This window comes from Leptonotus elevatus, chromosome 1, assembly GCF_054856555.1.
Source record: "Leptonotus elevatus isolate MCC_2025b chromosome 1, RoL_Lele_1.0, whole genome shotgun sequence".
Lineage (NCBI taxonomy): Eukaryota > Metazoa > Chordata > Actinopteri > Syngnathiformes > Syngnathidae > Leptonotus > Leptonotus elevatus.
This window is the reverse complement of record NC_141239.1, coordinates 38,536,561-38,552,023: the sequence shown is the minus strand read 5'-3', so window position 1 is coordinate 38,552,023 and position 15,463 is coordinate 38,536,561. Positions and strand designations below refer to the sequence as shown.

Below are 15,463 nucleotides of genomic sequence, written 5' to 3'. Positions count from 1 at the left end.
GGATTATGCAAATTCTACAGTAGTGCTGCTGAATCAATTCTAGTTAAATCAATATTGATTGCAAACAATGGCTGAGAGTGTTGGGTGAGCATTAAGAAAGAAAGCCTATTGTTATTCTGTACCCGTAAAGCTTATCTGACAATAAGAAATTGCCTCAGCTAATATTTCTCTCCCAGTCACCAGAACGAGCTGTCGCTTTTAACCTCTCCACCCGTCTCTCTTTCCTCGCTGTGCTGGTTAACTTTTGCTTATGTTTTTTCCCCCCAAGTCTATTGATCTTGCTTCACTGCCAGATCAAATGGCATGGCAAGTGATTAATCTCTCTCGCTCTCTTTCTCTGCATCTTTCATCTTCAGAGGAAGATACAGAGAGGCAAAAAGAGGAGGAGGAAGAGGAGGAGAGCAGAAGAGAGAAAGGAAAGCTGGGAGGAGGGCGTCGGATTAAACCATACAACAGGTCCCTGAAGTCCTAGCTTCTCCTTCAAATGGTCTTAGAGGAAACAAAAAGAAAAAAGAAAAAAAGTCAAAGGCCTAAATCACATAGATGAAACTGACCTTGACTACGCTTGCATCTGGTAGATGCTACGTGAGCCTTTTTCACTTGAAATCTCAAACACAAACTTCCGTCACTGCTTTCCCCTCTCATCTTAAAACAAAGACCTTTCCACATCACATTTAAACCTGAATCTGCGGAAATGTCTCAAAGTGATGAGCTGGACAGGCGCTTGCTGTTACTACGATTATCATCTATCACAGGGTATATAATAAGGGAGAAGAAATAGGGCGAGGCTTTGTCTTTGTACCTGATAAACGCTCTCCTCTGACTGGGGGCCACGCAGGGGTTCGTGTCCAGCCTCAAACACTATGTACTACAGAACAAGGTGTAGAAGTGCAGAGAAGGGAGACACACGGCAGGTTTGCATGTCAATTACAGGGAGATGATGAGGGGGTGCAACATGATGAGAATACACGAGAGGACACGAGGGAGGTGGGGTGTGGGTGGTATCAAGTGGGGAGTGAAAAGAGAACAGAGGGGGTGTAAAAAAAATGGAGCAGGAGAGGAGTGGGTGCATGAGGAGAGAAAGAAAAAAAGGGTGGGAAGGGGAAAGAGCACAAGTATAGTAAGTCAGGTAGCAGTTCATAGCAATGTGGAGGTTGTAACCAGAGGTCAACAAAAACATGAGGCGCTTCATCTGTGACAGAAAACTACGTCTAAAATTTCATGAAGCGTAAGTGTTTACAAATTGTAATGCTATGGACCGCAAATGAAATAAATTGCAAAAAAAGTTTGCATTTCTGAGATGAAAAGACTGATAGTTGATATTGGTTTATTTCTCAGCTATAGTAATATATATATATATATATATATATATATATATATATATATATATATATATATATATATATTTCTATTTGATTGGATGTTTCAATAAACGATTATATGCATTCAAATTCAATTTGGTGCTTCTTATATATTTGGAAAATGTCACAAAGCAAAGTCTTATATTATGATCCAATTATATACACAGTAAATTTGACTCTAAACTGAGTCTATTTGGTCCCACTCTTAAATAAAGTAAAATTTATACTTGGAAGAGAGTAAAATAAAACTCACTCAAGGGTTGAGGAACAAACCCACAACTTCATCTTGGGAGATAGCTGATCTACTCCCTGAGGTACTAGTGTAGTGTCTCTCAAGCTGAATATCGTGAGTTCATTCCTCAACCCTTGAGTGACTTTCTCCCCCCCCCCCCCCCCAATTTAATTTACTCTAAAACTGAGTCTATTTGGTCCCACTTTAAATAGCGGCATATTTACTCTACATAATTTAATGTGTCATTTTAAAATACAGTGTTTCAAATAGTGCTCTACACAGTAAATGCTGTAGAGTAAATGTGACTCCATTTTGAGTGGGACCAAATAGACTTAGTTTTAGAGTAATATTTACACTTGGAAGAGAGTAAAATAAAGAATTGAAAAAATAAATAAAAGTCACTCGAGGGTTGATTGAGGAACAAACTCATGACCTTCAGCTTCTACTCCCAGAGCCACGCGGCTCCTGCTGTGTGTTAGTATATCGTTCATGTCAGTTGGAATCTTCCTATAACTCCAAGAGACCAAAAACAATATTTATGGTCTCTTGGAGATAAGCAAACAGTAGGAAGGGCATGGCTCAGGTGGTAGTGTGGCAGTCTCCCAAGCTAAAGGCCGTGAGTCCAGCCCCCCCACAATTCTTTATTTTACACTCTTCCAAGTGTAATTAGTAGCCTACTCTAAAACTGAGTCTATTTGGTTCCACTCTAAATACAGTCAAATTTACTCTAAATAGAGACAAATTTACACTATGTACAAAGGGCTACATTTGATACAATTAGCTATTAACTGTAGAATGTGTCAGACACCATCATCAGTATGAGTGATTTCTAAAAATGTCGAGTCCCTGGCCCCGTAGCTGTAGTTTTGTCAACCAACTTGGAAATAACACTGCCAAATGAATGACTATGCAGATATTCAAAAGCAACAAACAGATGAATCGGGAGGCGTTTACACATATGAGGTCAGCGTAAGAGTTAGTGTTGTCTGTATTCAGTGTGAGCAGAAACACAGAAACATAAAATCGAGTTCAGCCAAAAAGAGGTGGTAAATCACAATTCTGGGTGGGAGCAGATCTTTGGAAGAGACTGGAACACTGACACAAATCAACATAAAAAAAATAATATGGTTTTACAACATCGCACTGGCAAATGGAAGTTGAATGGTTGAACAAAACGGTCTGCGAAGATGGTCCACTGGGGATCGCTGGGTGGTGAAACTTGTTGAATCATTAATTTGAGCAGATCAGTGACCAGATAAAGTATGCAAATGAAGAATCAAATACTCTTGAATTCTCAAGGATAAAGCAAGAAAGCCATGAGGATTCTTGCAATGTGTGCCTGCAAACATACCTGGTAAACGGGATCGTCTGCTTCGTCCTCCAGGATGGTCTGCGCGGCAGGAGGATAGAAGGCACACGACACTTTTTACAGCAGAATAGTATGGAAATAATGGACTTTTTTTGGGTGTTTTTGCCAGCAAGCATGAGTGCACACATAATTTGCGATATGGGAGAATACACTGCAGCTCCTGTTTCAGCACTAGTGCAGAACAAAATATAATTACATCCATTTCAGGAGCTGTATTTAATGTCATTTTTTTCAAAAATAATGACACTCTCAGGGAAGTATTTATGAATATGATTGCTTATTTGCATTGAAGCTCAGAAGACTGTACAGGTGTTCCTAATAAAGTGGGTGTACAGTAAATAGGCAAAGAAACACTGTCTCCCGTGTACATCAAAAATGATTTTTATCTTTTGTGTATGAATTATCATGTGTGATCACGCCTCTGAATGTAAAATATAATGCAATGTTCTTTTTCAGTCCTACCTGGTAGACGGCCTGTTCACAGTGTTTGTCCTTCTGGGCCTTTTTCTCCATCTCCTCTCGCTGCTTAATGTCGTAGATGAGTGTAAAGAGGTCACGCAGGTCAATGATGAGAGGCTCCGCCTGTGCAGAGGAGTGAAAATCGAAGGAAGATGGTGTGAGAAATGGGGAGTAATCCACTCACTTCACTCGGGCAAGAGGAGGATTTAGAGATTCAAGACAGGCGCGCAAATATGCTAATATATCCTGAATTGCATATTGCAGTTGATTAATATATTAATTTAACAATAGGTTGGAATTGTTAACTGTATTGTAGTTTACTTAAGGGAACTTTTAATATTTTGGATCAATTGGATAGATTACAATTATACAATATATATGATATGACAATATACATATCGCTGGTGTCGTATAGTATAGTCACCTTTCAGGAGACTCCAAAAACGGCATGTTTGTTCCACCATTAACATTGCATCATCAAAAAAGCAGGCAATTTTTTAACACTTTTGATTGGCCAATAATTTTTAAAAAAATGACACCGATATGTGTGGACTGACCAATAGTATAGATTTTTGAAAAAAATATAAAATGGACCAAATTGGGACTTATGATGTTTTGGCCTGAGGCTAGCAATATAGAAAATACAGTGGAGTGGCTCCAGCTCACCCCTGGATCCTAATGAGGATATACGATACAGAAAATGGATGGTATTCATGCATTCAGTAATCAAATGTAGAACATTTCATGTTATTCATTTCCATGGGTAGACTGGCCATCTGGAATTTCAGCAGTTTCCCAAACAGCCGGTCCATTTTCGGGCTAGTCAACCACCCCACCAAAAAACCCCCGTCACTTGATAAATACTAACTGATGCATATCGCCGACCGGTGTGTGCACTTTCTTCCCTAACCCTAACCCAACAAATAGGATTCCATGCATATGGGTAACTGATAAATACTTCATTTATATAGCGCTTTCCCACCTTACACTGCCTTCAAAGCGCTTTACATGTAAGCATATACTATATAAAAGATATGTATTATAATAAATGAGTTGACAAATGCTTCCATCGACATACTCACCGACTGGGCAGTCTTGATGGCGACAAACCTGTGGTGGCCCTCCTTTCCACATACGTAGCCAAATGCCCGGTGATCCCTGGTGTCCTTGGCAATGTAGCTGATTTCATGGACTGAATGCTGATGCTGGAGTACCTGGAAAACAGAGGCAGAGAAGAAATGTTTAGGCTCGTCAAACGAGTTGAATGGTACCATTGCCATGGCCCGAGGGGGTCTGTACTGTTTTTACTGGCACTAAGCAACTTTGAGGAGGATGGTAGGAACACTGCCACACAAAAAACTACAAGTGTGCTGACTACTTTATGGCATACGTCATTTCCTCCTTTACCCATTCGTTACAAAGACAGAAGTCAATTTGAATATCGACGCACGATTACTGCTTTCCTAGCAGAAACGGCAAAACAACTGAAAAGTTTTGTCTGAGGAGACAAAAAAAGAAAAAGAGAAGCGATCCGGATAAAAGTAAAGTCAATGATCCACATTGGCCAGATTTGCACTCGCTGGCGTGAGCTCAAAAACGACGCAATGCGCTTGTCCTCATGGGAAATGTGGTCTTCCTTCAGGCATAGCATTAACTTTTGTCCATAAGGCGCCACCATAATCAACATAAACTGAATGCTCCTTAGTGTTGCTTTAAAGACTACACATTTTGGATGTACAGGCGGAAAGTGTAATTGACAAGGATAATCACGCATGGATAACAATCAGTTTGGTCACAATCGGATCAGGGTTACGTATTGGATATTGGGAAGCTTAAATGACAGTATATAATTATGTTTGATTCAGTAATAGTTGGCTAATATGTGTTATTTAACAGAAGGAAAAGGAAGGTTTGAATTGACAAATACATGCTGTCAAAATGATTCCCTTCTATGCAGAGAGTGAATTTCACTTTTAAATGAGGGACCTTAAAAATGCTCTATAGCGCTTGTCCTCAGAAGTGAGCTGTAGCCTGTCCCAGCTGACATTGGGCAAGGGACGGGTTACACAATGGTCTGGTCACCGGTCGCAGGGCACTAATAGACAAACAACCAATCCCACTTACATTCATATTGTGGAAAGTTTCATTTAACCCAACATGTTTTGAAATAATGGTAGAAAGCTGGAGTATGAGACGAAAACCCACATGCTATCACGCCGCACTGCCTACATCAATATTTTTCAGTGTAAGATTATTACATAGAAACTTGACTGAATTGACATGCTGAGCGAAACTGAGTTTTAACACACCAGGTGGTAAATAAAAAAAAACTAAAAAACATTGGAAAAACACACATCATCACTCTCTTTTTGGGATCTGTCACCCGTGCACACCCCCTTACTTCCCCCTATTAGTAGAGATAAACTAATGCGCAAGGGAGGAGCTTTATATTAGACAAATTCAGCAGGGAGCATCGCGAGTGATGCCTGAATTAATGTAGAATACAAAACTAATACGGCTCTATTCAGGAGAGAATCATGTCAGCTTTACCTAAAGTGTTTCCATCAAAATGCTTACCGCCTGCATGGGAGCGATCCCCGTTTCCTCCATAATAACTCAAGAGATACTGAGTGTGCAGTGTTATTTACCGCCAGTAATCAGTGAATTAAATGATGAGCATTAGGGAAAATGATTTCCCAAACAACAAATAGGCTTGTCAAACGTACTGAGCCGGTTGGTGGGCTCAATGGCACGCCATTAGCACATCCGCCATATTCAAAATAGATGTTATCATAGAGGTAGGGTGGTAAGGGGTTGTGGCATGGAGGTCGAAAGCTACGGGACAAATCCTGCATAATTATAAGTTTAGCACAGCTGAGGTGGAGCCGCAGTGTAATTAGTATTAGTGGAAATGATCATTAAGGGGCGGAACAGCGTGCTAATTATCAGTTAGCTCTGATGAGCAGAGTGGGCCTATCGAGCTGACACTATGCCGCAGGATGAGGGAGGGGGAGGCGGGTGGGAGATTGAGTCAGGCCTCTCGATCATCCCGTAATGGAACAGCAGGCCTGTGAGCTCGCCAAGGGGAAAAAGACCAAGATGGAGGTAAAACAGCCCGTCTCCTAACATTACCATAATATTGCTCATTGCACTGTGCTACATCATTAGCAAGCAGACAGGCCCTTTGAAATATTTCCCCGAGCATAATCTTGCTTTTATCGGGATATAAGTTCAACCAGTTTCATTCAATTAGCTACTGCCAAAGATCTGCCACCATTAGTCACGATCCGGAAGATATTCTTTGGAAAGATTTTCCACGATTTATCCAAGCCAGTGATAAAAATGATCAGAATAACCTTGTGAATTGTCCCTCCTGTGTTGCAAGATGTTGTTTTAAAGCCAAGCTCACAAGATGGCGGACCTGGCAGCCATTGTGTAGTCGAGTGCGCAAACATCTGCCCTCTGGATGTCCTGCGCAGTAACTTCCTAGTACGGCATCTGGCAGAGACCTCCTGATGAGTACATACCCCTGTACCTACCCTCGCTGACTTTCTACTCACCCCTGATCTTTCACAGTAAATCTTGATCCCTCCAAAAGAGATGGTCAAGAAGACCCTCTGCTTGTGCTCCCCTTTGGAACGTGCCGTGGATGCCATGCCCTGCAGGAGATAAAAGGGATATAGACGTGAGATGGATGAAAGCACGAGTTCTGAATGAGAGATGCAGAGCTTTCGTCGAGGTGAGTGGGCGATGGAGGAGACGTTGGGGGATAGGGTGGCAGCGGTTACGTAAGGTGTGAGAAGACAGCTTGCTTTTTCTGAAAGTGTCACTCACAAGAATTCACATCACCTTGTGCAGCCAAATCTATGTATAATTACAGGCCTTTTCTCCTCACAGGCCAATTTTCGCCCACATCTTCTTTAAGGTTTTTTTTTACTTTACTTCAGTGTGGGCACACGTAAGTGCTAGCTGACAACAATAAGTGGAGATTTGCTGACAAAATGCAGCGGGCCGTTTGCTCCAGCAGCTTGCACGTATTGCTGACTGAACAATTGAGCCGGTCTTTGAAGTCGTCTCAATTCTAATTTAAAAAAAAAAAAAAAGTGGGGGGGAAACAACACTTAACATTTCCACTATGTTCTTTTTGACGCTACCAGTGCGCTTGATGTGTCTTTCATAGAATAAAGGTTGCCAGAGAAGAAAAGGCAGGAGAAGAAAAGACCTGCCTAATGTCTGACAAAACCGCAGTGACATTAACAAGTGGTCGACCTCATTTGTAATCAGCCTCCCTTCACCTCAAAACTTTTCAGCTCAGCTCATATTTGACATGCAGGTCATTCTGATTTCTTTCATCGGGGTTACGATAGACAAAGGCAAAGACACACAACATTTCTCAGTCCAGACCTGGGCTTGACTCTTGGTTGATTATCATTTATTACATTTAATTACATTTGGCAAGCCCTCTCTCCTCAAAAGGTGTTGACAGTGCTCTGGGAGAAGTTCAGTGAAGCTCTTAAGAGTGACTTTAGCATGACTTTGAAGAGATTCTGGTCCACTACCTGGTGGCACAAGTGGTGCACCATCAAACACTGTGTATGGTGTAGGGGTGCGAATTGCCTAGTACCTGGCGATTCGATCCGTATCACGATTCAATTCGATACGATTAATCCCGATATGGATCTATAAATTGATTATTGCGATTTTTTTATTTTAATTTAGAAAATACTAATCAGTAAACTTGTACATGTACACCATAAGATTTTTACAAAAATGTATTTATTCATTTGAAACTTCAGGCTTATTACTGTGAGCTACTGTATTTAACAAACAATATGTTTCTTGTTTAAACAGCAAATAAAATATTATGGCTTAATGTCCCATTAATATAACATTCTTCCATGCTTAACGTGTGAACCTTAACCCTAAGGAAGACGTATTGTTGAATATTTCCATAAAAATTGTTTTTTTAAACATCGATTCAAGAATTGGGCGCTGTAATATATATTATATATATTGCCGATTATTTTTTTTTTTTTAACAGACCTCGTGGATCGTGGGGGGAATACCATGAAAACTTCCTAAATTACACCAACATTCGTTTCAATGAAGAAGAAGTTGAAGAAGAGGTTGGCTATTTCACCATATCTCTTGGGGGGGGGGGGGGCAGTTGCCAAGGTGGTTAAAAAGCTTCTTGGTGGCAGGGACCCAGGACTGGATGAGATTCATCCAGATTTTCTGAAGTTCCTGGATTATAATGGGACTGTCTTGAGTCTCGACTTTCCTTCAAAGGGTTTTTGGGTTCTCCTGTAGAGACAGGGGGTGAGGCTCAGTCATTCAGGGTGGCTCGTGCTTCGGGTGAGAATGCCTGCAAGACAGCTGCCTGGTGACATCGTCCAGGTAAAGACACTCTTGAGAGACTACGTTTAGTGGTTGGCCTGTAATGTTAGTTGCTTCTGCTGGAAGAGTCAGACGAATTGGCCAGAGGGAGGAAACTCTGGCCATTGACTTTTCTGCTTCTTAATGTTACTGAATTGGAAGAGAATATCTCATAAAAGCTTTTAGAAAGCTTTTGAACTCATTGCTATTATTCATAACACAGCTGCACACAGCCAATTTATCTGAAACACTGACTGAAATTTATGGTGAATAAAAGGAATTGCTTTTGCCAAAAATGGTCTATAGTATATCTGCTTCTACAAAGCAGCAGTGTGGGCGAGCCCAGATCAACAGCACAAGCAACGGACCAGTGGGAGAGTCGATAGCTGTGTCAATCAGCCATCGCCTTCTCCATTTGGTGGATTAGGCCTCACGGCAGTGAGAGGCAGCTCAATAGAGACCCTGTCCCCTTCTTTATCCCCAGTCCAGATAATAGCAGTTGTGTATTGACTACTTCTGGCTGTTGGCAGCTCACTGCTAGTGTCATACAGAGGTTAATACCGGAATGTCAGATCCAGGCTGCGAAAAGGTTGTTTTATTGAACTTATCTACTGGGAGCGAATATGAGTCTGGTAAGGTTTTCCCACTCCCAGTAACAGTCCTCCATGGGGGGGACCTTCGAAGTTGGAAGTAGAGAAAAATATTGCAACTCTGTTGGATTTTCATTGAGAGAGCATTGAGAAAGGAATTGTTCTAGGGGACGAATAAAGTGAAGCACTATGTTTGACAAAGACGGTCCATTGTGCAACCTAATCAGAAATGCCTTTTATTTGTTCTGTCTGTTCAGTTCTTTTGGGGTGTTAAAGTGAATCATAAACTGTGAGTGAGAAGGCAAGGCCTGTTACTCATTTAACAAGACAATTCAGACATGCTCACACATCTCTTGTCCATAACTGAGTGAGTGAGATGTGAAGAGTTCAATTACACACTCACACACACAAACACGCACACTGAAGTCTGCACCTTGAGCTTCATCATGGAATCCTGGCACAGCTTGTCCCCGCGTGCTGCTGTCACCTCATCAATCCCGATCAGCTTGGCCTTGTAGCGCACACCATCTCCACGGAAACGCTTAATAAGCCCCGCCTCGGTGCGGTCCTGACCTGCGGCGGGAAGACAAGGAGGGAAGGAAGAGGACAGGGTGCATGAGTCGGCCGCTCTGGCATAAATATTTATGGAACAGGAAATGCAGAGTGAATCATAAATTAGCGGCGAGTGAGGAAATAATGAAGCAAAAAATTGGTTTACTGTCTTCACCCCAAGCTCCTTTTGAAGCCAAACCAACTTTCACTGACCGGGGCCTTCCTGGGTGAAGGCAGGGTTCGGAGATGGCTGCTTGACAAGTGTGTCTACATATCTTCAAGCTTTCCGTCCCTCCGACCCTTTCTGATGATGATTGACACATGAAACTGACGCTCATTTTGTTTGCGCTGTTTACAGATTTATCACTGTAAATACATGAGCCTGAAGCCTCAACATGTGTGTTTGTAAGTGTAAAAAACGTTTCCCTGTACGGGGTTCGTCTTACGTGACTATGCATGCATGGAGTCAATAACCCTTTCAAAACCTAGTATGAGCAAATTTCGGGTTTTGAAAGGCCATGTAAACATGCGCAAAACCCACACAAGCTCCTATTTAAGCTTTAAACCCGAATAAGACCCCTGGGTTAACCCTTTACTAACCCAAATAGTTGGTCATATACGGTAAACGTGTTCGTTTGAAGGGATCATTGGTTTGTTTTCTGCACATGCTGTATCCACAAGGAATATTGGCCTTTTGAGTGCTTGGGAGTAGAAGGGAAGTCCGAAGTAGGCTACTTGTCTGCACGTCATCCCGCACGCAATGCTAACCCAAATTCTGCATCATAGGAACACACTTTTGTCAGCCGAGATGACATCTATTTGCATAGTGACACTGTCCGTGCGTTGCCATTTAGATGGGAATCACGTTACCATGTTGACAGGAGTAACTCCTGATTTTCTGTATTCCAAATCTTATAGAAACCAGAATTTTGATTTTAACCCCAATATTGTCGGCATGTAAACGTACCCAGCGTGAGCACGGAGAGAAGATTTTTCAAGGTCTTAAGCATCTTGGAGAATTGAATCGTTTTCAAGGCCCTTCATTCGCTCAATTCTAGGTCACGGGCACATCATTTCACATCAGAGGAAAAGGGCCTTGTGTAAGTAACAGCATGTGTGAAAACAGACGTTTAAATGCCAACACCAATAAGAAGCAATTCATGCGATCAAGACTTCAATCTGTGGATTTTCAATCTTAATTGAACAGAATTGTTCTTTGTCTAAAAATAAATAAATAAAAGGAATTTATCTGGGTTATTCAAATGAACGCAAAGTCTTGGGTCTAATGCAAGCGCTTGTCTTGGCTATGCACACTCTCTCATTAATTCATGAGGGCAGAATCCTCCAAACGTTGGGGGAGGGCTTGATGATGCTTAAGTCATTAAAGTCTCTAAGCAAGTGAATGTCAAATCTAGGCCTAATTTAGGCTTGTTTCACTGCCAAAGGATGATGAGTCTTAAATACAGCCACAATGTACTGAACACGCGCACATTAAAAAGGTGGAGAGCACTTCAAAACATATATCAGAACATGTCATATATTTACAGTGCATGAATCCTTCAGGAAAGACGCAAATTAAGCAAAATACCCTTTGCTGTTCCCGATTCAAACAATCCTTTGTAAAAGGGCTCCGCGGTCTATTCATACGGTATTAAGCATTCCGTCCCGATTTTACTGACTCATACTGTAATGTGTTGTAAAATGCATGCTGCTCCAGTTGCATTTTAAACACCATCAGTCCGTTTCAGTACAGCTTTCTCCGATGAGTTCTAACCAGATGTTCTGTGCCTTTACATTCAACGTGCCATTTCCCCCCTAATAACACTTCACCAGAGATTTAGAGCTTTATGCAGAGATCTTCCACGCCAAAAAAAATCAAAAAAATCTGGCTTTGCATACTGAATGAGAATCTTGACACAGTGGCATAACTCGTGTGCAACGTGCTCTGGGTTCAGATCAAGACAAGCGAGTGTGCTGTATTTGAAGACTAAAGGGCTGTGAGGCATACTGTTTCATGTTGTCACACATTGCGAGGAAGAGGGACGACGCGTGTAGGGGTGTGTGTGCGCGCGTGTGTGTGTGTGTGTGAGGTGTGGTGTGGTGTGGTGACACATATTCCTCTGGCTTTTTTGGGGGATTTACAATTACCCAAGGTTGAATGGTCCTCACAACATTTCTGGCCCATGAGCCTGATGCTCGTAATGTGCCTGACAGAGGCTTGCCTAGAGTATTGTCTACTGTTGGTCTGCATCTAAGTGGATCCTAACACGGCACCGCCCGCCGTTGGGGAGTCCTGGTGGTCTGAAAGAGGTTAGAGCACAACAGAGACCTTTGCCGCAACGGCTGGCTGGCCTTTCTAACAATATTCGGAAATATTGTGGAACAGTTTGATATCTATAAAAAGAAATGGAAACCAGCTGGAGAGTAAAAGCTCTCAGCAAATGCTACAATAGCCAAACTGGCTGGAGGAAGAGGACCACAGAGAGAAGAATTACAGTTAGCCGTGCTCCTCCATACTGTTTCAGGGCTTGTCTCCCATCACCGCACTAGAATGGGGACAGCGAGGGGACAGATGGCAGCAGATGGAGTGTCAGAAGTGTCCCTCCAGATATAAGGTCTTGGCAACGGCAAACTTTTTGTTGGGGAAACGGGCATCGAGGAAGCTTAACCTTTGACCCGCTATGAGCATGTACCGGTGTCTGCTTGTCTCCTTGCGTTAAAATAACACCGCCCCTCTGGCTATTCATAATTGCCTCGGTGAAGCCGCCTGTGCCTCGTCTTCTTACTGTGTTGACGCTACATTCAGCAGATAATCTCTGCAGAGGACTTCAATGACAACAGTCATTGTGTCCTCTCTGACCTCATATCATTTAAGCGGGAGTAAAGATGTCTAATGGATGATGTTTGAGGAAGGCAAATCTGTCCCCGCCATCTGCCTCCCCCGTGCAAACAAAATAACTTTCATAAGCCTCGGCAAACACAGACACACTTTTAAAGGCAGCAGACTCCTCGAGCCAAAATTAACTGACGGTTAAATGATGGATTGTACACACTTACAGAGTTAATGAGGGGTATTGTGTAAATATTACAGAGGACACATTTTACAGTCTGTATGGTGTTCATTTCATTTTTTCTTCACAAAAAGCCCCAGTTTTGCCATCTCTCCGAAGGACATTCTCACAGAAGCTTTTAGGATTGTTTAACAAGCATTTTTCCAAATTCCTCTAATAACGCAAGCTGCTTCTTCTTCTTTTATTATTATCACATTACTAGAAGGGTACCAACAAATTTTCATTCTTTTCTGTGGCGCTTTTACAAAGAAAATAAAATGTAGCTACTGTGGAGGAAGCTCAATTTTATGGAGCTGTGTTGCACCATCTGGCAATCTGTGCAAAATGCGATGAATCTCCAGACTATCGAGGCATTCTGGGGTGTGTCAAACTTAATTTCAGCTGCAGGATATGAGCCCTGCAACAATATAAAAGAGCCAAAACACACAGTTTCAAACAAAACAAACTGAGAATAAACACTGGACTATTCGGAAGAGAATCTTATTGAACGTCTGTGGAAGAAGATGAAATAGGCAGTCTGGAGAAGGCACCTTCCAAATCAGAGACAGCTGGAGCTGTTTGCTCATGAGTAGTTGGCCAAGACCTGTCAATATGTGCCAGGTACAGAAGGTGATAAAATTCCATCAATCCATTTTCTTAACCGCTTGTCCTCACAAGGGTCGCGGGTGGCGCTGGAGCCTATTCTAGCTGGCTTCGGGCAGTAGGCGGGGTACACCCTGAACTGGTTGGGTGATCAAATTAAATAGGCAAAATTATTTGTTAAGGGTACTGTCATTTTTGTCCAAGACAGTTTTTGCATGCATTACTCTTTTTTTTTTTTGTATTATTTCAATGACCACTGTGTGTGATTTTTCTTTAACGAAAGGGCACCAACAATTTTGTGTTTCAAATTTATATATATATATATATATATATATATATATATATATATATATATATATATATAACATAAAATAAAATAAACCTTGGCATTATGGCAAGCTTGGGCTCAGTATCAAAAGGTGAAATGAAAGTAGGCCTATTAAGATAATTGTCTGTTGTTTCTGCAATGTCTTCTGGTAAAAGGTCATTAATGTTTTCAAGCTAAATGTCATACTGTTAGGTCAGACATTTTGCAGCTCGCCTGTTGCTAGACATATTTTCAGTGGTCAATGTTACATGAATGAACTTATTAGGAAACAGCAGACCATATATGTTTTTTTCTTCTTTTACGTTCTGGCTTAAAAATGACAACACAGCCGTGCCTATGTTCATGTCATTTAATAAATGTTGCTCAAAACATAGCTGAGTTAAATGATCTATTTCTGTGGCGCTTTTGGAAAGGAAGGCTGACGAGCGGACAGTAACAATTAGCCTAATTTCATTAATTCTCTTCTGCTAATGCGGAAGAAGACATAAATAAACTGCACGCGTTGAACCGAGTGGACATGTTCCTAATCCATGAGGCTTTTCAACGTACACCACAGTTACTCTGAGTTTTATATAAAAAGTCAATAACTATTCACACACACATCTTATTGTTAAAAGAAGTACATTTAACAATCTCGCCTTGTTGGAATATATCCATTCACATTTTATATTACATTCTCTTCTCTGTGCTTGCAGGACAGTGTCAAAGAAATGTGACTCATTCGCCCTAAAATCTCTCTTCGCTCCTAGCCTCCTACTATATGTTTTGTCTAAGTATGTGTCATCATCATCCTGGTCCTTGATAGTGTCCTTCACCTGTGCCGGCATGCCCACATCAACCTCAAGCCGTGCATCCATTTATGTTGCCCCATTTCCATTTATATGGATCTAAATAGCATCTTAGTGAATTGCGACATTGCTCCCTGCAGCACATGTGATTAACATGCTAAAGTCAGGAGCAGAGAGTCCCCTATGATGAGCCGCATGGCCGTGTGTATAATAGCCCCGCTTTCTGTGCGCTTTCCCCCCTCCACTTAGCTTAAATCGATGGGCCTTCCTCCAGCTCGGCCATTTAACTAAGCAGGCCAACGGAGCCAATGAAAGAGCCACAGAGGACTCGGCCCTGCGGCCTTGTTACAGCCGAGCTGCAGAAGCCGGATTTACCGAACTGACTGGAGTGGTTTTTATTCACGGTTAGAAAAATGAGCAACAATGAGAGAGGCTAAAGTCAAGTGAGGGAAGCAAATGAGAAAGACTCCTCTTGTTGCTCACTTCCTCGTCCCACTGAATCATACTCTTTTCACTGTTCTATTTCCTCTTTTTCTTTGTTACCCTTCCCGCAGTCAGTTCATTCTCATTTCAATCTCAGAGCGAACTCTTCGGAAAATGCCTCGTCCTATTACATCACGTATGCCGTTGATCAAAGCGACAGGATGTGAATTACCCTGTCCGTGACACCTAAATCATGCCGCTACCCAAAGCCCGGGGCAACATGGAATAGCTGTTACTACATCTGGATCCCTGGGATGAGACAGGGAGCCTCT

The 15,463-nt window shown here is 41.9% G+C and overlaps 1 protein-coding gene across 3 annotated transcripts in view; it reads right to left on the bottom strand.

The window, feature by feature from the left end:
* Window positions 1-15,463, bottom strand: part of LOC147181993 (disabled homolog 1-like) — a 57,156-nt gene that overhangs the window by 10,500 nt on the left and 31,193 nt on the right. For 2 of the 3 annotated variants that reach the window (XM_086097960.1, XM_086097952.1), the window contains exons 3-8: window positions 9,821-9,960; window positions 6,982-7,080; window positions 4,504-4,635; window positions 3,425-3,544; window positions 2,945-2,983; window positions 803-868 (exon numbers count right to left, since the gene is read on the bottom strand). In XM_086097960.1, the coding sequence (XP_085954086.1) occupies window positions 803-868; window positions 2,945-2,983; window positions 3,425-3,544; window positions 4,504-4,635; window positions 6,982-7,080; window positions 9,821-9,960 (596 nt within the window). The remainder of the gene's footprint in view (window positions 1-802; window positions 869-2,944; window positions 2,984-3,424; window positions 3,545-4,503; window positions 4,636-6,981; window positions 7,081-9,820; window positions 9,961-15,463) is intronic. The other variant, XM_086097970.1, reaches the window with a different exon arrangement.